This window comes from Aspergillus pseudoviridinutans (genome assembly GCF_018340605.1).
Source record: "Aspergillus pseudoviridinutans IFM 55266 DNA, scaffold_1, whole genome shotgun sequence".
In the NCBI taxonomy this organism is placed as follows: domain Eukaryota; kingdom Fungi; phylum Ascomycota; class Eurotiomycetes; order Eurotiales; family Aspergillaceae; genus Aspergillus; species Aspergillus pseudoviridinutans.
Genome location: NW_025091281.1, coordinates 1,506,367 through 1,528,635, shown reverse-complemented (window position 1 = coordinate 1,528,635; position 22,269 = coordinate 1,506,367). Strand labels below are relative to the sequence as shown.

Sequence of the window (22,269 nt, the reverse complement as noted above, 5' to 3'; positions counted from 1 at the left end):
GTCTATTTCGTCAACGGCTAGCAAGCTAACACCATTCATGCCCCTAGCCCATCATGGCCTGTTAAAAGGCAATTGTCTCGCTCCACATATCCAATCTGCTTATGATTTGCGCTGGATCTTCGTTTTCTGGATTCCCACGCCTGTCTGTTCCCTCTCCACCTATTAGATAGTCATTGTCATTGTTTGGTTGCCGATCCATCAGTACCCATTCTCTGATGCCATGACGCGCACCACTTCTGTTGAAGATGTCAAATTTGAGATCCCCACGTGGGAGAACACGAATGTTGATGTCGCTGACGGCAGCGGCCGACCAGGATCCAGTGCCAGCGGCGACACAATTCGTCCAAAAGGTCGCATACGACGATCAATGACGGCCTGTAATACTTGCCGCAAGCTGAAGACCCGGTGCGATTTAGATCCACGCGGTCATGCTTGCCGCCGCTGTCTCTCCTTGAGGTTCGTACGATAGAAACTCTACATTGAAGGATACGAGCTGTTCAAATCCTCAAAAATCTCCCTTGCTTCAATTGACCGGCGAGGATCGCAATTTTGCTGAATATGTTTTCCTCGCAGGATAGAGTGCAAGCTGCCTGAGACAGCTGAGCGCTTTCAAGATAATGCTTCAATGTGGTCGGATGCAACGGCAGCTATTCCGTCCATTGAAGAGCGCCTCAACTCGCTGGAACGAAGTATGACAGAAATGACCAGCATGATGCGACAGATGATGGACCGGTCGCCCAGTATATCTGGCAGCTCGGTATCCATGTTGACAAGGAGTGGTATCACCGAGGAGACCGCTTCGATCGAAGGAAGTCAATCGTCTTCCTTCGCTCCTAGACCTATCCGTCTCATTCAGGACCTGCAGTCCGACTTCATGGGAGAGGCAAATGTCCTATCCGCGGATTCGAGGTCACTCGGTGATCCTTTCTCCAAGGGAATCATCGACCCTAAATTATCTCAGAAACTAATTCAATTGTATGCCACTCCCTTCCCCTCGTCTGACTTTGATCTGTCTTGAGAAACTCCCCGCTAATTCATTCGTCCCAAAGGTTTGTTGATCATTTTGGTATCTGGATCTCGATCGACAATCCGTCCGATATTCATAATGAGTTGAGAGCTACAGATCCGCTGCTCTATAGTACAGCTTGTCTGCTAGCATCTCGCTACGTCCCCGGTATACCATCATCCGTAATCCATGCTATGTATATTCAGATACGGCATGCAGCAGTCAACATCCTCTGGAACAATCCACCTCTCAAGCACGAAACTCTTCAGGCTCTTACTCTTCTTGCGTTATGGCCAACAGCAGTACAAAAGGAGACTCCCATGGATAGTTGGTTGCTGAGCGGGATCTCGATCAACCACGCTATCATTTCCTTTGACTTTCTCAACCATGCTCCTGCCGAGCTTATTGTGGACAATGACATGGTCGCGAAACTGCGCGTATGGAATGCTCTATGTCTGACTCAGTTACAGTATGTGTTCCTCGTATTCAAAGGTTTACTCGACATTTGCTAAGAGAACTTCCTAGGTCTGCCATTGGAAACGCTCGTCCCTTTCACATACAGCAGAGGTACCTTGAGCATTGTCCACGACTTCTTGAGCACCCAGCTGCTACACTTGAAGATGGCAAAATTGTAGCGGAGATCCAGTTATATCTGATCGCGCTAAGGCTGCAGAATTTTAGCCACCGTATGCGGCTGGGAGACTTCGAATACGAGGAAATCGAACGCTGGAAGATGGAGTGGGCACATCTCTTGAGTAAGTAAATAACCGTTGATCGTACGTCGTACGAGGTGGACTAACTGATTGAGCAGCTGGCGAGCAACATTCGACACTAGAGCTTAGCCTTTGGTATTGCCAACTACTACTTTATCGCACAGCAATGAGGTTCCATTGGGAGTCCGAACACCTCATCTCAGAAATCCTTCGTAATTCGCGCCTCATCCTCTCAAGATTCCTATTGGTCCGGTTTCCAAACGCACTCGCCTTCCCAGATCAGATATACTACATTGTGGGCTACGCCGCCCTGAATCTCTGCGACTTTAGCCCGATGGATCCGCTTATCGACCAAATCCAAACCTTCCTTCTTCATTTGTCACCGAACGAAGATCACATTTCCTACCGCTTCTCATATACAATCACAGAGCTCAAGCGGCGGTGCGCAGCAGGTTCTAACCCCAATAGTGCAGTCAAAGGTGCGTTCGGGGATACTCGGAAACTGAGCATGGGGCAGCAGATACCATTCATGAATCCACTGATGGATACCATGATGGGGGAGTATGGTGGCTTGGAGCATCTCATACCCGAAGTTCCTCCACACTCCTTGCCCGATATACTCACCAGTGTAGCCGGTGAGCTGCAAGCGTTTCGTACGGCGATACTTTGATATGCCAATCGTACATGGAATTCTGTATGCACTAAGACCAATATGAAAGTGCTTCGTGCACGAAACAGCCGTCCGTACAGCGCGGCAGTAATGTATTTAGTTTCTTCTTTCCCCAGGGCGAAGCAGGCTTCACCCCCCGGCGTCAACCTATTTTCAAACAAAGTTATTTATTCAACTTTGGCTGTTATAATTTTGAACTCGCTCCCCTCTTTCTGGTGCTAGGTTTCATCAGGTGTAATCATAGGAATTCTGATACTTTATTGCTTAAGTCTATCGATCCTTCTTTTGGAGGCGTAGCGACTCAGGGAGGAGACTTTAAGTTACAAGTACCAGTCTAAATCTTCTTAAAGCCAATTATGGCACGAGCCCCTAGATCTCGATCTTCCAACAATGAACCCTCAAACAACACTTGGCATTCCTCTCTCTCGAGGTATATTTTATCTTTCCGCGATATATATTTAATTGTAGCAGTAGTATATTGATCGGCATAATATAACGCAGCCATGCAATTCGTGATATATGTATACATATATATCAATTCCAAAACAGAACACATACAAAGAATTCAAATGCCAATGGAGCCCTCAGAGAAACCGTATCGCCCTTATTCGATGCCCTGCTGCTCAAGTACAAAATTTACTTCCGTTCAGCCCAGCTGTCGGGTAAAACACCCGGGGCAAGCCACTAGCCATGGCAACGGGGACCTTCCCATCTGAGTCTACGGTCACCGTGGCGCAGGAAAAGACCTCAGTCAGCTGTGTTCCAGCCGCATAGCCTGTTCCACTCAGTGAGAGCGTGTAGGAGTTTCCGGAAGCACCGAGGTTCGAGAGGACGGTGACGACCTGCGCTCCGTCGGTGCCTTTCCTCATGGCGATGGTGGAGGTATCTTGGTAGATGGGGTTATTCTGTGGACTGAGTTAGCATGGGCGCGGTCGCGTATGGTGGCTCCGGGAGTGAGTGCCGTGTACCTTATAAGTCACGTAGGCCGGGTCCTTTCTAATGGCATGATTCCGGATGGCGTTTGCTGTCGCGATGAGCTTGTATAGCTCGCTGGTTTTTGAGTAGCCGGAAAGCCAGACTGCCTCGCGGTTTGCGGGATCCGCGCCGCCGCTGTAATGTTGCTCCTGACCGGCGTAGATGATTGGGATTCCATCGGAGAGAATGGTGAATGCTGCGGCATTTTTGGCGAGAGCCATGTCGTTGGTATACCTGCGAGCAGGGATTCATCAGGACGCTGGACCGAGGGAGAGTCTAGGAAGAAACTTACGATGCTAGCCGGGGGGTATCGTGATTTTCCACGAACGTGCCCAACAGCGTTGAATCTGCGCACTTCGACTTGACCGTGTTGATCATATTGTAGAGGTCACTCATACTGCCACTTGTAGACTGGAAGGCTTTCAGAAGCGGATAATATCTGCTCTAGTTAGATGCGCGGTGTGTGCAGAGGTCTATATGTGTATGCCACTCACATAGGGTAATTCAGCACCCCGTCCAGGACCTCTTGGTAGGGGCAAGTGTACGATGGATCTCCGTTAAATACCTCCCCGATGCAGTAGACGCCCGCAGCGTCATTGAATCCCGGCCAGAAATCTTTCTGGACGTGCTTCACAGTGTCAACTCGTAGGCCGTCGACTGTAGCATATCGGTCAATCCTTGTCTTGTGCAGGTACCAAGAGTACGTCCTTACTGGAATAATTAGACACTAAAGAGCCCACCCAATTGTACCAAATCTTTTGGACATCCGAGTTTGTAGTATTAAGATCTGGCAAAGGAACAACATTGTCTCCCAACCAGCAATCTTCCACGTTTGTCTGATTATTGTAGTTGCTGATGAAGCACAACGGATGGAAGTAGGCCTGAGAATTGAAAGGTTTGAAGACACTATAGTCAACCGAATTGCCTGCACCTGCATATCCCTGTTTCAATCAGCAAGCAGTACATCGCCGGGCTGAACATAACGAACCATGTGATTAGCAACAACATCGACCATGAGATACATGCCTCTGTCGTGAAGAGCTGACGCCAGGGCTCTCAGGTCGTCAGCCGTTCCATAGTTGGAATTGACCGAATAACTTTCCGAGTTAGCAGGAATTGATACCGGTATTGGGGATGATTTGCTGCTCACATGTCTTGCTGCCAGTACCCGTGGTATGCAGTGCCTTCCGATGTATGCTGGTGAAGTTGCTCGGTGACTGGGGTTATCCAGATTGCCGTAAAGCCCATGCCTTGTATATAGTCGAGCTATATTGACCTAAATTAGCCATTGCTATACTCTCAAACTCCACACTAGTTAGAGAACGCTTGCTGACTTGTTTAATGATGCCTTGCCAAGTACCACCACAATATTCCTGTTTCACGTGTCAGTGCACCATAGCTTGGGGAAGGGAGGCTAGTGTAGCTGACTCGAGCACTAGTATCACACGAGGCCGTCGTGGAACCGTCAGTCCGTGCGAATCGATCAGTGAGTAAGAAGTAGATGGATTGGGATCGCCATTGCGCTGAAGTGGCCGCGAAAGCTGTCCCAGCAAGGCAAGAGAGAATCAAGGATGACCAGCGTATAGGCATGCTGACCGTGGTGTACGCGGAACAAGCCCGTAATCTCTTCTCTTGTCACGACTGGGAAGAGCCAGGTAGGGGACTCATTAGGGTGCTTTTATAACCTTCAGACAAAGATGAAGTAGGATACCGACAGACAGTAGATCACCAAATGCGTATTCCACGATTTCCACCCATCTCGAATCGTCAGCGATCAAGAATACCTTCGGAATAACCTCAGAAGCGGACGAGAGTGCCATTAAGGATTCAAATAAATCCCCTGTGAATGTCCGCCCCTGGTCATTTAGCACGAGGATCTGCCGGTCGGTATTCAGCTTGTGGACTACTGCATCGCCCTTGCAGCTTCGATAGAGGAAGATCAACATCGTCGTTGGAGTATAGCAGCTGATTCGACGCCACATATGGAAAATGGACCGATCTCATTTTGCACCGATAGGCTGACGTGGGGAAGATGTGGTCAAGAAGGGGCGTCAGGTGCTTGGTCTTCGGCTCTCTTTCAGTCTTGCAGTGTGACCGCTGAGCTTCTCGTCTCATTTTCCTTTTTCCCCTCCATCATCATTTCTGTGATCCACTCAAGACAGTCCATCAATAAAAGCATGTGAAGGCTGTGTATGCGAGGCAGTCTTCGTCCGCCCTGATGAAATGAAAGATGAAACATCGCGTCCGAGCGAGATGACGACGAGGCAGTTCCTGACGATCGCCATAGGCGTCTTGACCACTGTCAGCGCTCTCTCGGACCCCGCCCAGATTGTAATCCCAGCAATAATAACGCCCCAGACAACGGATCTTTTGGAGTCGTGGTTAGCGCAGGAAACTTCATATGCCCTCGATGGTGTGTTCAACAATATCGGACCGAATGGGGCCAAGGCGACCGGCGCTGACTCCGGCATCGTCATCGCTAGTCCTAGTCAAAGCAATCCGGACTGTGAGTGATCATTTCCTCCTTACAATTGATGGTTTCTTCATTTACTGCAACTGTCAAGGCTGACCTGTGGTTGAGACTACTACACCTGGACTCGAGATGCCGCTCTCACTATCAAATACCTCGTTGATTCTTTTGCCGCTGATAACGATCCTGCACTCCAAAGAATCATAGAGGATTATATAGACTCCCAGGCGCACTTGCAGACCGTCTCTAACCCTTCTGGAAATCTTTCAAGCGGAGGCCTGGGGGAACCCAAGTTGAGGGTGGATGGATCACCATTCCGCGGCTCCTGGGGCCGTCCACAGAGGGATGGGCCAGCGCTGAGAGCAACAACATTGATATCTTACGCAAACTTGATGATTGTATGTTTTTGTTGTCTTCGGTAAAGAATGAGCTTCCTAACTTCGAGCATTTTAATAGGATAATGGTCATTTCCCTACGGTTGAGTCAAGCGTCTGGCCAATCATTCAGAATGACCTTTCCTATGTGACGGAGTTTTGGAACTCTTCTACTTTTGGTACGTTTCTCAGATGCGGGATGATAATCCACTGACCAGATCCGAAAGATCTTTGGGAGGAAGTTCGCGGCTCCTCATTTTTCACGACGGCAGTCCAGCATCAAGCCCTTAGCCAGGGTGCAGCCCTTGCCCAGAGGCTTGGTAAAACGTGTTCGAACTGCCTGTCACAGGCACCACAAGTCCTTTGTTTTCTGCAGACTTACTGGACTGGCTCGTCGCTATTGGCCAATCTGGATAGTGATCGGTCCGGGAAAGATGCCAATTCCATACTAGGCATCATACATACTTTTGACCCCAGTGCGGGCTGCGACGAAGAGACGTTCCAACCGTGTTCTGATCGGGCGCTTGCAAGCCACAAAGAAGTTGTAGACTCTTTCCGCTCGCTCTACCCGATCAATGCGGACATCCCTTGGGGCCAAGCTGTAGCCGTGGGTCGGTACCCTGAGGATGTCTATCAAGGCGGACACCCTTGGTATCTGTGCACTTTGGCAGCAGCTGAGCAGCTATACGATGCACTTTACCAGTGGGAGAGCTTGGGATCCCTCACCGTTACAAACGTAAGCCTCGCGTTCTTCCAAGACCTGTACCCATCAGCTACAGTTGGAACCTACGTGAAGCACACCAGCGTATTTGCCTCTATAACTGCAGCAGTTAGAGATTACGCAGACGGATTTCTCCGCGTCGTGGTAGAGTCACCCCCTACCCTTTACCAGAACCGTGTCAAGTATTAACATAACCAACAGCAAAAATACACCCCCACGAATGGCGCTCTCGCGGAACAGTTCTCGCGCTACGACGGCACTCCCGTCTCAGCGCAAGACCTCACTTGGTCATACACCTCCCTTCTCTCTGCAATTCAGGCGCGAAGACGTGCTCTCAATTCTTCCGCATCGCAAATCAAACCTTTCCCCTCAAACACGACCACCACTCTTCCCCAAATCTGCTCTCCTTCCTCCGCACGAGGACCCTACCGCCCTGTTAAGCGGATCGAGTGGCCCAGCCCAGAGTGCCTCTTGCCCCGGCGTACCGTAGCAGTTCGGTTCAATATCCTGGCAACAACCGTCATTGGTGAGGACATATTCCTCGTCGGTTCCATTCCCTCGCTGGGCGAGTGGGATTCTCGGCATCAGGCGTTGAAGTTGGATGCAAATGAATACTCGAGCATCACGCCCTTGTGGTATGGGACCGTAATGTTGGATGCTGGGGAAGAGTTTGAATTCAAATTCATTCGGAAAAGCGTCGGAGATGGCAAAGTCGTCTGGGAAGAAGGCCAGAATCGAGCGTTTGTGGTGCCGAACGAGTGTGGCGCTGCCAATGCCACGATAAATGCCGTCTGGAGATGGTGATTTCAATCCCTCACTATATATATCGTGAGCAACAAGCTTATGGGGCTTTCAGGCTACTGTGTGGCTTACACATAGAGCTACTTTCTCGGGTTACGTTTTCGATAGTATTTGGTAGTATGTCCACAATGATGAGCTAGTTCTTCCGCTATATTAATCTGAGTAGCTATGCAATCATGAAATCATTCATCACCAGACAACATATGATCTGTAGAGAAACTACCACTTCAGAACCCAATCGCCAGCCCAAGCGCCATGGGGCGTCATGCTTTGCAATCCCTGCACAGACAGCACCTTTGAGGTAGCATTGTATTGCACCGAGCTAGGCTGGACGTTGCGGCCGTTGAAGGTCACAGCGGAAGGCTTCGCAGCCACGCCGAGGACAGTCACCTTATCCAGGCGGTTCTTCTCCTCCCAGGTACCCTTGACCGAGACCTTGATGCTCGAGCCGGCAGCCTGGAAGTCGACGTCGAGGGTGGAGGACGGGTTGACGCTGCTTCCGTCGTCGAGATACAGCGAGCCTGAGGCAGTCTGGTTGCCGCCCAGAGCGGCAAGTAACGACCAGGGGGTGTTGCGGGCGTCTCTGGTGGTGAGGGCGGGTTCCTGCATGGGCAGGATGCTGCCTCCACGGACGTAGACGGGGATGTGGCCCAGCGGAGCGGGGATGGTGGTGTTGACGCCAGGTTTGGCGTCAACAGCGGTCTGGGTGTACCAGTCGTACCAGACTTCGCCCTTGCCGACGCCGGGGAACACGCCCTTGACGGTATCGACGAGGGGCTCGAGCACGGGGACGACCATGATGGAAGGACCGACCATAAACTGGGTGTCGACGGCGGCGAGGGACGGGTCCGTAGGGAACTCCCAAGCGAGAGCGCGCATGACGGTGGAGCCGGTGGTGTGGGCCTGGTGGAAGAGAGTGTAGAAGTAGGGCAGGATGGAATAGCGGATCTTCATGGCGGCCTTGGCGGCTTGCGTGACAGAGGCCCAGCGATAGGGCTCCTGGGGGATAGCCGCAAGGACATTGTGGTTGCGGTAGAAGGGGAAGAAGGCCGACAGCTGCATCCACCGGCTGCAGAGCTCCTCATCAGTGTTACCGTTGAAACCGCAGGTATCCACGCCGAACATGGGAATACCGAACAGCGAGAACGACAGACCCTGCGAGATGGACAGGAACATGGAGCCCCATTTGGAGTTGTTATCACCGCCCCAGTGACCGGCCCACTTGCCCGAGCCAGCAAAGGTAGACCGACCAATGATGAAGGGTCGCTTCTCAGTGAAGACCTGGCGTAGTCMGTAGTACGTGGCATTGAGGATCTGGTGACCCCACAGACTATGAACATCGTATTCCTGGACACCGTCGACGTGGGTAGAGTTGGGAGAAATGGCGTGAACGGCAAGATCATGACCATCCTGAACATGATTAATCACATAAGGAGGGTAATTCACATCACGGACGCCCGGCGTGGGCGTTGTCCGCAGATACGATGTGGAAGTTGACGTAGTGCCGGTCTGGGTAGCAGCAGCAGCCGAAGCCTGACTGGCGGAGGCAGCGGAGGCAGAGGCAGCTTCTGTAGAGTTCGTCACGTTGAAGGCCTCGGGGTACTCGTAGCCGATATTGCCAGGTTCACCGGGAAGCTGAAATGGTGGGTGAACCGGGTTCAGATGTAGCTTTCCTGTTCCACAGCTGCCGACGCAGAAAGAGGATACTTCACTCATATCAATCCAGATGCCATCAAACGCAATCTTCTTCCACCAGGTGACGAGTTCGTTGGCCCAGTAGTCAAATGCCTTAGGGTTGTGCCAATCGGGGAAGACAGTAAAGCCGGGCCACACTGCACCAATGTAGAGGCTTCCATCGGGATTCTTGATGAAAACGTCATCCTTTGCCCCTCGAGCATAAGGCTCGTACCTGGAATTCAAACTTCCGTGAGAACTTGACCATCTAACAAAGAGAATAGGATAACAAGGACTTACGCATCCGATGCGTTGTCGGGATTGGGAATATAGATTGCCGAGTCAACGATAGGAACGTAGTGTCGGCCCGACTTGTGCAGTTTGTTCAGAAATTCCTCGCCTTCATCGTATGAGAACCGTTCGGGATCATTTTCAAAGTCACGGTAGCCAAGCATGTAATCGATGTCGCTCCTGGAAGGGATGTAAGTAAAAGAAACTGGGAAACATGTATAGACTCAGAAACCAGACTGACCAGATGTATTCTAGGGGAATCTCAAATCGCTCAAAGTTGTTGACCACTTCTTCGAGCTGAGACCAATTCCGGTAGCCCCAGCGGCATTGGTGGTATCCAAGGGCGCTGTACTGCTGCATTGCAGGAAGTCCAATAGTGGAGAGCTGGTAACTCTTTGTGACATCCGCTTGCGTAGGACCGGAGTAGAAAGTCAAATCGACGCTACCACCGATTGTGCGCCAAGTGATGTTGCGGGGTTGCAGGAGAACTTCCTGACCATGAGAGTTTCTCAGAAAGACACCGTGGGAGAATGATTCATAGTCCTCCGACATGTCCACCTCGTCAGTGTTGACAAGCGAGTAGGACCCATTCGCGCCTTTAGTATAGTATCTGGTGTCCAGATAGAACGGGTGCTGTCCGTAGATGTTCCTGGAGAGCTGACTGTGAGCTTGTGGACTTTGTTCATTGGGGTTCAAAAATGGTCAGCAACATACCTATCAATCGGGTCTCCCACATCCGCTGCATAGGTGGTTAGGGTCGCGTTCCTCAAAAGCCGCAGCTGGGCCATGCGCTCTCCCAAACCGTACAGGTTGTAACCCTCGGGCAAAGAAGAGACGAACTCGATAAATTGGTTCTCAAAGACCAAGACGGAGCCCTCGGTATCGAAGAGGACGTCTCCAGTAGCCTTGCGAATCACCTTGAGGTTGAAAGAAGGTTCATTGGACCACTTCACTTCAAAGTCACTTTGAGAGGCGGACACGCCAGAGCCTTGAGCCCGGGGCACCAAGTCTTCCGAGAGGAGGTACCAAGAAGCGTTGGAGGCATCCACGTCGGTAGGAACGATTTGGATATTCAGGCGATCCTTGGCCAGATAATCCACCGTTAGCGACAACGAATCGACGTCAGTCCCGTACACGTTGCATGGGTCTCCCGCGAGCTGCAGGCTGGCGGTGAAACCTCGGGACGTTTGCTGCACATTTGAGGCTTTGTAGCCCGGGCAGACAGACTGCGCGTCGACGGCAAGAGGATCGTCGATGTTGGCGATCAATTGAGCACCAGTGTCAACAGAAGATGGTAAGGTGTATTGCGCGTATGCTGAGGTTGCGGACGTGCTAGGGGCAAGCGAATGGCTTGCGCCATAGGCCATGGGGAGGAGCCAAGCACCGGCGACGAGGCCCAGGAAGCTGGCCATGGTGAACGTCTCAGGAAAACAGGACCAAACCGTGCTGTTGCCGATAGAAAGAAAATTGAACGTCATTCCAGCGAGGCATCGTCACCTTTATATCATTTCCAGGTACGGAGCAGATACGTTGGAGAGCGAATTCCTGTCTTTGTGACGGAACCCCACTTACATTACTGCTATGCGTGGTATGCTGGCCGGACAGTCGAGACTCTGGAAAACATCACTCTGGGACACTGATGAATTACTCCGTCAAATGCCCGAGCAGAGCTCCGCAAAGAGCATCCCAGAACTGGAAGCTGGGACGAGAAAGACGCTTTCATCTCGCAGGATTATTAAGAACCGGGCTTCCTATTCTGACTGTTGTTGCTTCTCCGCTTTAGGCCTGTGCGGGGGCGTAAGGTCACTGGAGTATTGCACTGGGGGAAAGCTTATGCACAAGAAGGGGGGAGAAAGGGACCGCGGGCCGGAAAAGCATTCCTCCAAGCCCGGGGTTCGCGCCGTGCCGTGGATACGGCGATGTTACCGTGTATATTACAGCCGATGTTCGAAGCTAGGTACGGGGTACTACAAACACGAAAATTACATGTCGGACCGACAAGAGCACACCGTCACCCACAGCGGCCGGAGCCAGGGAAGATTGTTCGAAGTTAACTCTTACTCGGCAGCCTTTGCCACGCTCTAAACCTTGTCAAATGATGTAGTGGACGTAGAATAGTAACCAAAACAGACACAAATTGCCTCAAGCTTTTACGCTCTGGAATCAGGTTGCAGGACAGGAAAAGGAACCTTATTGGTGACAATGGCCTTCTCCTGAGTACCTTAGTACCTGGATCCGCTTATTGATCATCTGATACCAAGGCCTTGATTGGTTCTGAGCCCGATAAATTCCCGAGGCGGTGGAAATATCTGGATAATGTTGGTTAACGTTGCATGCGAATCATTGATAATATATCCTAGTTGGATCTCTCGGTGAGGGCTGTGAGACTGGCATTGTCTGATCTCATCCGTATAATATCAACGGGACATTAATGAATTCACCTTGGTATAACTCTTATAACTCCCCTTGTGGGTCAATCGTGTTTAGGCCCATCTGTAGCGAACTTTGACCACACAGATGTTCTCATACCTTGATTACGGGAGCAACCAAGAAGTTCAGAGCTGGAGGAACCTCTTATGATCCTATTACCGGCAGGTCATCAGCTCGTCATTTGATACTTGTCCTCGGCTTCCCGAAACCACCTTTACGTGGATGTCAGCACGCCTCCCCTCGGCAAAGTGCGACAAAAGCAAAAAACGGCAGTTGGAGGGACTCTCATTCGTTCTGTGGGCTGTGGCCTTGGTCTTAGTCTAATTAGTGCCTAACAAGGCGCTATTATATGCTGGTTCACTTGTCCATATCAACTCGACCTTATGGCGACTAGGATACCTACCAATATCCATTCTTAGATCCACTATGTGCACCTAAACCAGGATGCATCATCATCACATATGATGATATGATTCTTATAGCTGATGCCTATCTGCTACTTGAAGGGTCATTGCACAAAATAACGCATCCATAACACCATGTCTAATCGGTTGGTTCGCAGACCATGCTGGCGTCAGCCCTTTTAATCAACCCCTCATATTCGGTTTACTAAATATTCCATATTCTTACTCTATGACAATGCCCATGATTGAAACTTTGTGGTAGGTGGCGGCGAGATCCGGGGGTGATGTAAAATAAATCTGTGGGGATGAAGCATAGGAAGTTCCACTGTCCAGCTAGGCTATCTTCCAACTATCCCCTCCTTACACATGCTGAATCGATGCCACATCTCGCGTAGAAGTTAGTGAGTTTCAAGAGCCTTTTAGACAACTCTCTTTTCCCTTCCTTCGTATTCTCCCAGAACAAGCTGCGATCCGGTTCCATGAAGGTTCTAGTGAAAGTCTTAGTGGGTGATGAGGATAACGCGGGGTCCAACCTAATAGAGGCACCCAGCCCCTAGGCTTAATAATAAAATATATTGGATGTTACGAAGAATACCATGGATCACAGTATACATGTACCGTCTTGACTTGATCTGGCCTAGAAAGATACCCTAGTAAACAAATTTGGTGTATTGGCCATAGTCAACGGATACATGTTTAATACAGCTATACGCCCATTACAAACTTCTGTGCCCTGATCTCGGCCGTGCTTAGTACCTGCAGTACAGCTGCATAGAACTGTGAATAGTAGGTAGTATCGAGTCCAGTCTATCATCGGTTTCAAAAAGTGCTCTAAACAGGCTTCATTTTGCTCCTTGCAGCTCCCCGCTTCTTCCCCAGATTTTTTTTTTTCTGTCCATTTTCATGATTTACTCTCCCTCCTTGAACTTATCTCCTCCTTCGACCTCGACATCTGTTTGTTGACTTTCATATCGTGCTGGTCATGGTTGTATCTATGACTGAATTCTACATGTGACTTCATCGTCTTATGAGAAGCGATCTACAATGACCTCAAGACGTTGAGATTTTCTGGCATGCAAGGTCGTGTCCGTAATATCTTCTTCCTGACTTTACATACTATATCCTTCGCTTTTCCGTGAGAAATTTGCTTGTGTCCGAGTTTGGCAATGGACTTTCCCAGTGATACCCCCGCGAAATCTGAACAGAAACCGTGCAAGCAAGCCTGCGACAATTGTAGGCGTCGGAAGATCAAGTGCTCGAGAGAGCTCCCCTGCGACAAGTGCTCCCGGCTCCTCCTTTCCTGCTCCTACAGCGATGTTCTGCGCCGTAAAGGCCCCAAGTTCCGGACTCTATATCCTCTGGCTCCTATCCATCCACTCATTTCACGGCCTCGAGATACCTTGCATTATGGCCCTCGACAGCATACCCTGCACAAGGAGCTCCTTCCAGAGGCCGGAAGTTACCCCATAGGAGCTTCTCCCACGTCTCCTCCGTTTTCCGTGGTGGATGCCCAGTTCAACCCCCAGGAGTTCCTGGACTCATTTACACGACTCGCGCCTCCGGAACTGGTCTCATCCCCTGACTCGACTAACTCAACTTCTGACTCTGGAACCGGTCAATGCTCTCCTTTTTCAAGACGTCTCTCGTCGCCTGTTCTGCTGGCACACGTGAACGTCTATTTCAAATACCTCTTTCCCATCATGCCAGTGGTACGGAAGGAGGAAATACAGGCGGACTGCCACCAGCTGGAAAGACTCTCTTCACGGAGGTATGCTTTCCTGGCTTCGTTGTGTGCCGCGACTCATATACAGCTCAAGTTTGATGGTGCCATGGACCCCTCTGCCTTCCACACTGAGGGACAGTACATGATGTCAGGGGAAGAGTTGCTCGCGGAGGCGGTACGGGCCAGGAAGGAGTGTGATCCGGTGGACGAAATCAGCATCGAGAGTCTTTTGACTTCTTTCTTCCTGTTTGCTTGCTATGGCAATCTCGACAAACAGGAGCAAGCGTGGTTCTACCTGTGCCAAGCTACATCCATGATCTTCACTCTAGGCTTGCATCGGGAGGTGACCTACTCCGAATTCAGTCCTGAAGAAGCAGAAGAAAAAAGGCGTGTCTTCTGGCTGCTCTTCATCACAGAGAGGTGAGTCTATCTGCATCTGACGGTAATTTACTGCTTGGAAGCCGAATTTGACACTTGAGTGATCCAGGGGCTACGCATTGCAGCAATCGAAACCGGTCATGTTACGCAACTCCATCCATAAACCACAAGTCCTCCGCTCGGACGATCCCATTCTGACATATGGCTTCATCAATCTAATCAACATCTTCGAGAAACTGACTCCCAACCTGTACGACTGGATCTCCGCTGGTGGCGGGGATGGCTTCTTCGAGATGCCTCCCATATCCTCCATCCAGTCCAGTCTCTCCAAACCCATGTCACTAGACGGGGTAGTAGAGATCCAAAGAGTCGACATCCTCGTGACACAGCAGTGGCTGCAGGCGATGATCTGGAAGCTCTGCATGGCGCACGTCTCGCAGCCCGGGTCGCGGGAGGACGCCGTCCTTCCCTTCCATCTCCCCCTCCTGGTAGGAAAAGCAGTGATGGACGTCATCAGCGCTGCATCCCAAGGGTCTGTCGATGCCCATGGAATCGGCATGGTGAGCCTTTTCAATTCCGCCTCCTGATCTCCTAACCCGACCAATCGACTGACTGGCTTGCCTTTCTTTCCAGGAACAAAAACTCTTCGAAATAGGCATGGCCGTCGCAGATGTTACCCGCTCCCTCGGCTCAAAAGCCTCCCACCATCTCGCCGAATCGCCCGTTGACCCCCGCGAACTCCTCTGGGGCCTCCTCAGCACCCTCTCCCGCATCCGCGGCTCCCCTTCATACCTCTTCTCCACCCTCCTCAACCGCTCAAAGACCATCCTCGGCCTCGACTGCTCCATCGATATGAGCAACTTCCTCCCCCTCATCACCGCACCGCCCTCGGGGCCCACGCCCTCCTGGCGCGATCAAAGCCAGAGTCGATGGGACCTGCTTACGGCCGCAGATCCAGAGCCAGAGGAATCGKACCGTGTCTCTGTCCCTGTTTCTGTTTCTGTTCCTGCCTCTGTATCGCACATTCCATCGCTCTTGGCATTTCACGATACCCATCTTGTCCGGGCGGCACGATAATCGACCATGAAGTAGAGAAACGGATGTAGATATGGATATGGATACCCGCGTTGTGGTCTGTGTTTTTGGCTTCGATGTATATCCTTATGTTGATTATCTGTACATATGTTTGTTTGTGTACGACTCAGGGATCCAAGGATGGACAATGGGTTGCAGGTGTACGGAGTTAGGCATATTCACTGGTTCCCAGCTGCTATACTCAGCGTACGTTGACTTGAAGATAATCAGTAAGCGCAAGAAACAAATAAGCATTCGGTGAGCTGGCCTGGTCTGCCGGTAACAACAAAGTCTATTAATTTATCGGTCTAGCCTACAAAGAATTGTAAATTCTGCCATGGACTTCAATATATTGATCAACCATCATCGCTGGGGTCAAGCCAAGGTCTGTCCCCATTACTCTTCACCGTAGGCGTATGCATAAGCGTTCCTATCAACTCAGGACTCAGTTCTGTAATGCATTCAAGCCTCAATCTCAAGCTAGACATTGTGCCAACGATGAACCATGAGGACATGGATAAAAGGGAGGCGGCCATGTTTGGGTCTTTTGAGGTGCTTGATATATAGATAGATCCATAACTTGTAATGCCTATTGCGGAGGCCGTGCTATTAGAGCACGAGCACGGTGTGTATAGACATGGCGGTCTGTAGTTGTGTTTTGGGCTTCCTGAAAACTGATTACATTTGTGGAGTTATACGATATAATTGAGATGAAAGCAAACTGGAAAAGAATGGGTATATTGCATATCATTATGGAACTATCAGCAAGAAAGCAAGCCATTTTAGAGCAAGCCACCCCAAAGCCATAGGAAAGAATTAATTATTGGTAAAGGTGGGTGCAGCGGTCTCAAAGTCTATGGACAGTTGAAGAATTATGTACGTGAAAACATGCCAGGCATCAAGGCGTCATCTAGAAAAGCCATCGCATAAGCAAATAGTGAAGGAAGAACGATATCCGCACAGTGAGTGTACCAAAGCCATCTCAGTGTGGGAGTAACGTCTATGCCGTCTTCCAGATCAACTCGATAATCCGATCGCCCTTCTCGGCGTCGCGGTGGACGTACCATTGGCGCACTTGGTTGCCAAAGAACACCGAGTCTTCGAGAATATAGCTGATTTTGCCCATGTCCTTGGGCCTGAGAGGACCGAGCGCATGCAGGAACGACTCGTCGACGGCTCCGTTGTCGCCGACCCACGAGACCTCCATGGTCTTATCGTCCACGTCGATCTCGGTACTGTATTTGGCGATGGAGAAGCCATTGGTGAGGGTCCAGCCGTCTGAAAACTGCCACTGGCGCAGAAAACACTTATCCCCGCAGAGATTCGTGATGACGCTGAGTTTAGCCATGTCGGCCTGGAACCATGACTTCCAGTGATGCACGGATAGCGGTGGCTCGCGCCCGGACTCGAAGAACCCCGACACGTCGCCTCGCATGTCGAGTTGCCGCAGTCGATAATCCACAGTCAGCTTCGTGTCCGTGTGCTGATATATGCAGAGCGAGATTCTCCGGTCCCCGGTGTGAGGCATGGCTTGACAGGCTTCGAAGACGTCGTGATTGCTCAATTGCTGCACCAGGGGACGAGACAGAAAGACGCCCGCGCCGCCGAATCCCATCAGGCCGAAAATGCCAATCTGCGAGACACTCTCCGACACACCTCCAATGTACATGGGTTTCGTGTCGTCGTACTTGGCAAGTGCATCCACCAAAGCCGCCATGGACGGGAAAAAGGTGTCATCGTCAATTACGCAGGCCCAGCGCGTCCGCGGCCGCATGTTCTTCGCCAGATGCGCAACCAATGAAAAGTATCGAGTCTGATACTCCTCCTCCGACTGCGTCACAAACAGGTTGATCCCCAGGCTATCGGCCTTGGCTTGGACTTCCTCCACTCGCTCATCCGGTTCGATTAACGCGAAAATACGAGTGCGCGTGTAACCAGCCCAGTGGGTGAAGGCGTCCAACGAGTCGTTCAACCGTTCTAACGTCGTAGCAACACCAAAGTCAATGTGCGAAGCATCCACATTCGCAGGTGACGGAGGCACCCGCACCGTAACGGGGGATCCAATATAGCAATCGTCCTGCGACGGCAGACCCAGCCTACGAGCCTCATCGCTCGACGATTGTTGCTGAAATAAGGGGATATTGAGCCGCTGTCGGATCGGCAGATTCAACTCCGAGGAACGAGCGACGATCATCTCACGCCGTTCATACTGAGTAAGGTTCCGAACATCCAGGTGGCGGAGAAGGTCGATGTCGGGTTCGCACTTGACGCCCGAGGCGATGGTGATATTTTGTATAACTGTTGGGGGTTCCTCGGGTATATACTCGACGCGGGGCCACAGTTCATAAGTAAAACCAGCGACCAGAAGCAGCGCGACAGAGAAGCGCAGCACTCTCCTTTTCCACATCCATGATGCGCCCATTGCCGGTCGGGGCTTCTCCTCGAATTTCGACCACATTTGAGTTTGTCTTGTATGCGTTCCGCTTTCCCTCGCTCAACCCAAGCTCGAACGGACAGCGACGATAGAGACAGAAACCGATTAACGCGTCGAAAATGGCATGAGCATCTCGACCGACTGCGAGGAAACTGGGTTGGAGTTGGCGGACGCGGACTGAGCGAGGCCAATATAGGAGCCCCTCCGATGATAGGAAAAAGGGACGGGGGAGACTAATCCAATCAGGAGGTCACAGCCGGGTCTAGACCTCAAATCTAATATACAGGGGAAGAAAGAAAGAAAGAAAAGAGAGGATAGAGCTGTAGTCCTTCTTCCCTTCTCTATTTTTTTTTTTTCACCTCAGAAGCGAAGGAAACAGGTGAAAGATAAAGAAAAGATAGAGAGAAGGGAGGCAAGCAGGAAGTCGGTCTCCAGTTAAGATTCCGGATAAAAGAAAAGTATCTCCAATGTGCCTGGGCCTCAACCACGGGATGGTGGGATGCAACACCGACTGCCACTTAAAAAACCCGTCATGGAAACGCAAAGAGGCGAATAAGAAGGGACGAATGGCCAGGGAAAGTGGGGCGGTGGACTAGGGATCAGCGGCCGCGTTCCCTTGACCTTGGCCGTGATGGCTTTTCCGACCCTCAAGGTCACGTCTCATGGAGTCCTGTTCCATAGATGCTGGGCTTCATTCTCCTCATCCATTCGTCATTATTATGGTCCATGTACGGCGGGAGTAAAGGACGTTGACGCATTCGTCGACTATCTATCTACCTCATCTGTCATGACTCCAGTAGTGGCGGTTTTTGATTTTCAGTAGGAACACCACCATGCAGAATCAGTTCTTTTGGAAGTAGGAGATACTACAAAGATGGCAGTGTATCAACTGTCAATCCTGTCGTTTCTTGGCCTATCAGTTTATTTCAATATACTAGTACTATCTATCTATTATTGGAACGAACCTGCAGAGTGTACTCCGTACCTCTTATCCAGACTACGAACGGAGAAACGGGCAGTGGCAAAGACGACTCAACTGGATCATTGGAGAAGGGGTTCAAGCGACCATCACCACCACCATTGAATTATTATTATTTACGCAATGACGCGCCACCCAGCAAATCGCGTAAGAATTGGCAGTTCAATACCCAAGACATCCAAGCAACGAGGCATTCAGACGAAAATCAATGCTCAACACAGCAAGTGGAGATACGGGATGACGACGATTATCTTGGCGGTCACGTGTGTCTAATCTAGACCTGCGGGAATATATACTACGTAGTGTAACTGCACCCTTTTTGCTGGATGCTACGTCCATTCTCTGCTCGTCCAAGTTCATATCAATGACATATGTTCATGTGTGAATAGAGATGAAACGTGCCTCAAAGTGATCGGGGAATCAGGAGAGCTTCAAGTGAGGGTGAATTGTCGGCCACCCTCAGCCAATAAGAATATTGGCAACCCAGCACTTGTACCCAGATAGTGTCCATAGGAGCATTACTACTAGCATTAATAATTAAATCATAGTATTATTATTGTTGAAGTACACCCATAATAATTTTAGCAGATCAATGCAGCATGAGTAGATCTCTTCTGGTGCATGAAGCCGCCATCACTTTAGGCGGCTTAGTCATCAACTGTTCCGCAGGGATCACGGCGGTCCACAAGCACCATAAATGCAAATTCCCAAATAAGGAAATATCTGTCTTCCGCACACTGTGGCATGTGGAGGATTCGAGCCAGAACCCCGGATTATTCAGTTCGCCCTCGAACACAAAGGCAACCTTGTCATAACGGCAGAACTGCACCCGGAGGACTTGATCAACAATAACCGAACTCCGCAGCTCCCATTTCTCGTGCTGGTAACTTCCAACCGCAGCTCCAACCAACCCCCGCCGCCATGGCTACCCAGTCATTGAGCTCGTTGCTGCAACGAGCCTCCATTGACGATCATGAAGAGATGCTCAGCTCCGCCAATGCGGCGCTGGAAAAGTCCAAAGCGGACCTCCATGCCCAGCATGTCAAGGTGGTGGCCTTGTTGAAACTTGACCGCTATGAGGACTGCCTGCGCGTGTTTGAAGAAAGCGGGGATGCCTTGAAGAAGAAGGCTGCGTTGGAATACGCATATGCCCTCTACAAGCACGGTCAGCCCGATGAGGCGATAAATGTCGTCTCCGGTCTAGCTCGTGGAAGAGGGGCCAACCATCTGGAGGCTCAGGCTGTAAGTGCTTTCTCTTTTCTATTTATAGCCCCCAAGAACAGCGCATGAGGAACGGGACGCGGCTTACAATGAATTTCCCTGTATCTAGAGCTATCGCGCAGAGAAGTTTCACCGGACCGCTGAACTTTATGAGGAATTGGCCGAGGATAAGGCGTCGATGGGTAATGAAGAGAACGACCTTCGGATCAATTCGTGGGCTGCGGATGCGCAATTGCAGTGGAAAGGATACCCCGAGTTCGTACGACATGCTAGGCCAACAAGAGAGGATCTGGAGGCGTTCGAGACTGTATACAACGCGGCATGTCTGAGCATCGCCAAGGGAGATTTTGCACAGGGCGAAATGCTGCTGAAACGGGCAAAAGGTTCGCACCGATGGCATGTCGTTCCGACTGGCGAGCATGGCACTAACATCCTGCAGAACTCTGTCGAACCTCGGAAGACCTCACCCCGGAGGACAGGGCCGCTGAGCTGCTCCCCATTTCGGTGCAGCAGCTATACGTTTTACTCCGCCAAGGCAAGTCTGAGGAGGCCGAGTCGGTGCTCAAGGAAATTTCAGTAGATGAGTATGTGAACCCAGTTGCTCACTGTACCGCAACTCAAAGCTTATCTCGATACAGTATCCCCGAGCTTTCCACAAAGAAGATTGCCCAACACAACATCACCCTCGTTCAAGACACCGCTGCCAATCCCTATGCTCTGTACAAAGCCTTGCATCAGACACCCGACTCCACCGACAACGATAAGCTCTTTGACTACCAGAATAACCTGATGATGGGTAATTCTCACGCAGCGGACCTTCTAGTACAAAAGTACGACGGCATCATCCGCTCCGCATCCAAAGTACTATCCAAAGCAGCCTGTCCGTCGCTCGACTCCAGGACCAACCTGCTCTCAGTCTACAGTGCAGCCGCACACGCACAAGGCCAAACCGGGCCCAAGGCCCTGAAATCCATCCTCCCGGTCTTGGAAAGACGGCCCAAGGACATCGGGCTGGCCCTGACTGTCGTTCAGCTCTACGTCAATGCAGGCAATACTACTTCCGCCATCAACACGCTGGAGAAACTGCTGCAGAACCTCGACGAGTCCATTGCCGAGCAGGACAAGGACATCCGCTTCAGCCCCGGCCTCCTTACGGTGCTGGTGTCCCTGTACAAGCTCGAAGGCCGCAAGGGTCAGATTCAGTCAGAGTTAGCCAAGGCAGCGAACCACTGGCGAAACCGCGCCGAAGCCCCCGTACCCCTTATCCGCGCTGCAGCGGCTTCGTTACTACACTCCTCTGACCACGCAGACCTAACTCTCTCAGGAGAACTGTTTAAGGATCTGTACCAGAATAACAACGGCGACCAATTCGCAGTGGCCGGCTACGTCGCCTCGCAGGCCACCCTTGACTACTCCAAGGTAGAGTCGCAGCTGGAAAGCCTCCCCGCCGTCGAGGATCTGATCGCAGACGTCGATATTGCCACTCTCGAGCAAGCAGGCATCTCTCCTTCCTCGGCGACAGCCGCGGCCGCGGCTGCCGCGATTGCCGGCGCAAGGAAGAGGACTGCAGCGGAGAGCCAGACCCGCGCAACGAAACGGGTCAGAAAGTCGCGTCTTCCTAAGGACTACGACCCTAACAAGACTCCGGATCCGGAGAGGTGGTTACCGCTCCGCGACCGGTCGACTTATCGGCCCAAGGGGCGGAAGGGCAAGCAGCGTGCTGCTGAGAGGATGCAGGGTGGTGTTGTTAATGAGAAGGCGGAGGAGGCGCCAGCTACCACACAGCCAAAGGCTCAAGGTGGAGGCGCCAGCTCGAAGAAAAAGAAGAAGGGAAAGCGGTAGGCGCATGTTGCATTGAGCGTTATGAGAGATGCCTTGCATGGGAGCGATCTAGACTATGGTGAATTGTGGCTTGCGAAGCATGTAGATGA

At 51.2% G+C, this 22,269-nt stretch overlaps 7 protein-coding genes across 7 annotated transcripts; 4 read left to right on the top strand and 3 right to left on the bottom strand.

Moving 5' to 3' along the window:
• Positions 1-220: 220 nt before the first annotated feature.
• Positions 221-2,389, top strand: Asppvi_000540 (Zn(II)2Cys6 transcription factor domain-containing protein; the record flags this gene model as incomplete). The annotated part of the gene is made up of 5 exons (XM_043296849.1): positions 221-456; positions 574-975; positions 1,050-1,475; positions 1,532-1,761; positions 1,818-2,389. The coding sequence occupies 5 exons, from the start codon at positions 221-223 to the stop codon at positions 2,387-2,389; spliced, it is 1,866 nt and encodes a 621-aa protein (XP_043152784.1).
• Positions 2,390-3,012: 623 nt separating this feature from the next.
• Positions 3,013-4,612, bottom strand: Asppvi_000539 (alpha-amylase; the record flags this gene model as incomplete). Its single annotated transcript, XM_043296848.1, has 7 exons — positions 3,013-3,294; positions 3,358-3,598; positions 3,657-3,803; positions 3,859-4,021; positions 4,077-4,305; positions 4,353-4,461; positions 4,515-4,612. The coding sequence occupies 7 exons, from the start codon at positions 4,610-4,612 to the stop codon at positions 3,013-3,015; spliced, it is 1,269 nt and encodes a 422-aa protein (XP_043152783.1).
• A 975-nt stretch (positions 4,613-5,587) lies between these two features.
• Asppvi_000538 (putative glucoamylase/glucan 1,4-alpha-glucosidase) lies at positions 5,588-7,733 on the top strand (the record flags this gene model as incomplete). The annotated part of the gene is made up of 5 exons (XM_043296847.1): positions 5,588-5,870; positions 5,946-6,232; positions 6,291-6,387; positions 6,436-7,073; positions 7,131-7,733. The coding sequence occupies 5 exons, from the start codon at positions 5,588-5,590 to the stop codon at positions 7,731-7,733; spliced, it is 1,908 nt and encodes a 635-aa protein (XP_043152782.1).
• Positions 7,734-7,949: 216 nt separating this feature from the next.
• Positions 7,950-11,107, bottom strand: Asppvi_000537 (glycoside hydrolase family 31 protein; the record flags this gene model as incomplete). Its single annotated transcript, XM_043296846.1, has 5 exons — positions 7,950-9,011; positions 9,069-9,639; positions 9,705-9,875; positions 9,937-10,356; positions 10,410-11,107. 5 exons carry the CDS (start codon positions 11,105-11,107, stop codon positions 7,950-7,952), a joined length of 2,922 nt encoding a protein of 973 aa, XP_043152781.1.
• Positions 11,108-13,695: 2,588 nt separating this feature from the next.
• On the top strand, positions 13,696-15,707 carry Asppvi_000536 (putative C6 transcription factor (AmyR); the record flags this gene model as incomplete). The annotated part of the gene is made up of 3 exons (XM_043296845.1): positions 13,696-14,672; positions 14,740-15,190; positions 15,264-15,707. The coding sequence occupies 3 exons, from the start codon at positions 13,696-13,698 to the stop codon at positions 15,705-15,707; spliced, it is 1,872 nt and encodes a 623-aa protein (XP_043152780.1).
• A 997-nt stretch (positions 15,708-16,704) lies between these two features.
• Asppvi_000535 (glycosyltransferase family 31 protein) lies at positions 16,705-18,162 on the bottom strand (the record flags this gene model as incomplete). The annotated part of the gene is made up of 1 exon (XM_043296844.1): positions 16,705-18,162. The coding sequence occupies one exon, from the start codon at positions 18,160-18,162 to the stop codon at positions 16,705-16,707; it is 1,458 nt and encodes a 485-aa protein (XP_043152779.1).
• A 1,876-nt stretch (positions 18,163-20,038) lies between these two features.
• Positions 20,039-22,180, top strand: Asppvi_000534 (signal recognition particle subunit SRP72; the record flags this gene model as incomplete). The annotated part of the gene is made up of 4 exons (XM_043296843.1): positions 20,039-20,359; positions 20,448-20,721; positions 20,778-20,922; positions 20,977-22,180. 4 exons carry the CDS (start codon positions 20,039-20,041, stop codon positions 22,178-22,180), a joined length of 1,944 nt encoding a protein of 647 aa, XP_043152778.1.
• Between the last annotated feature and the right edge of the window lie 89 nt (positions 22,181-22,269).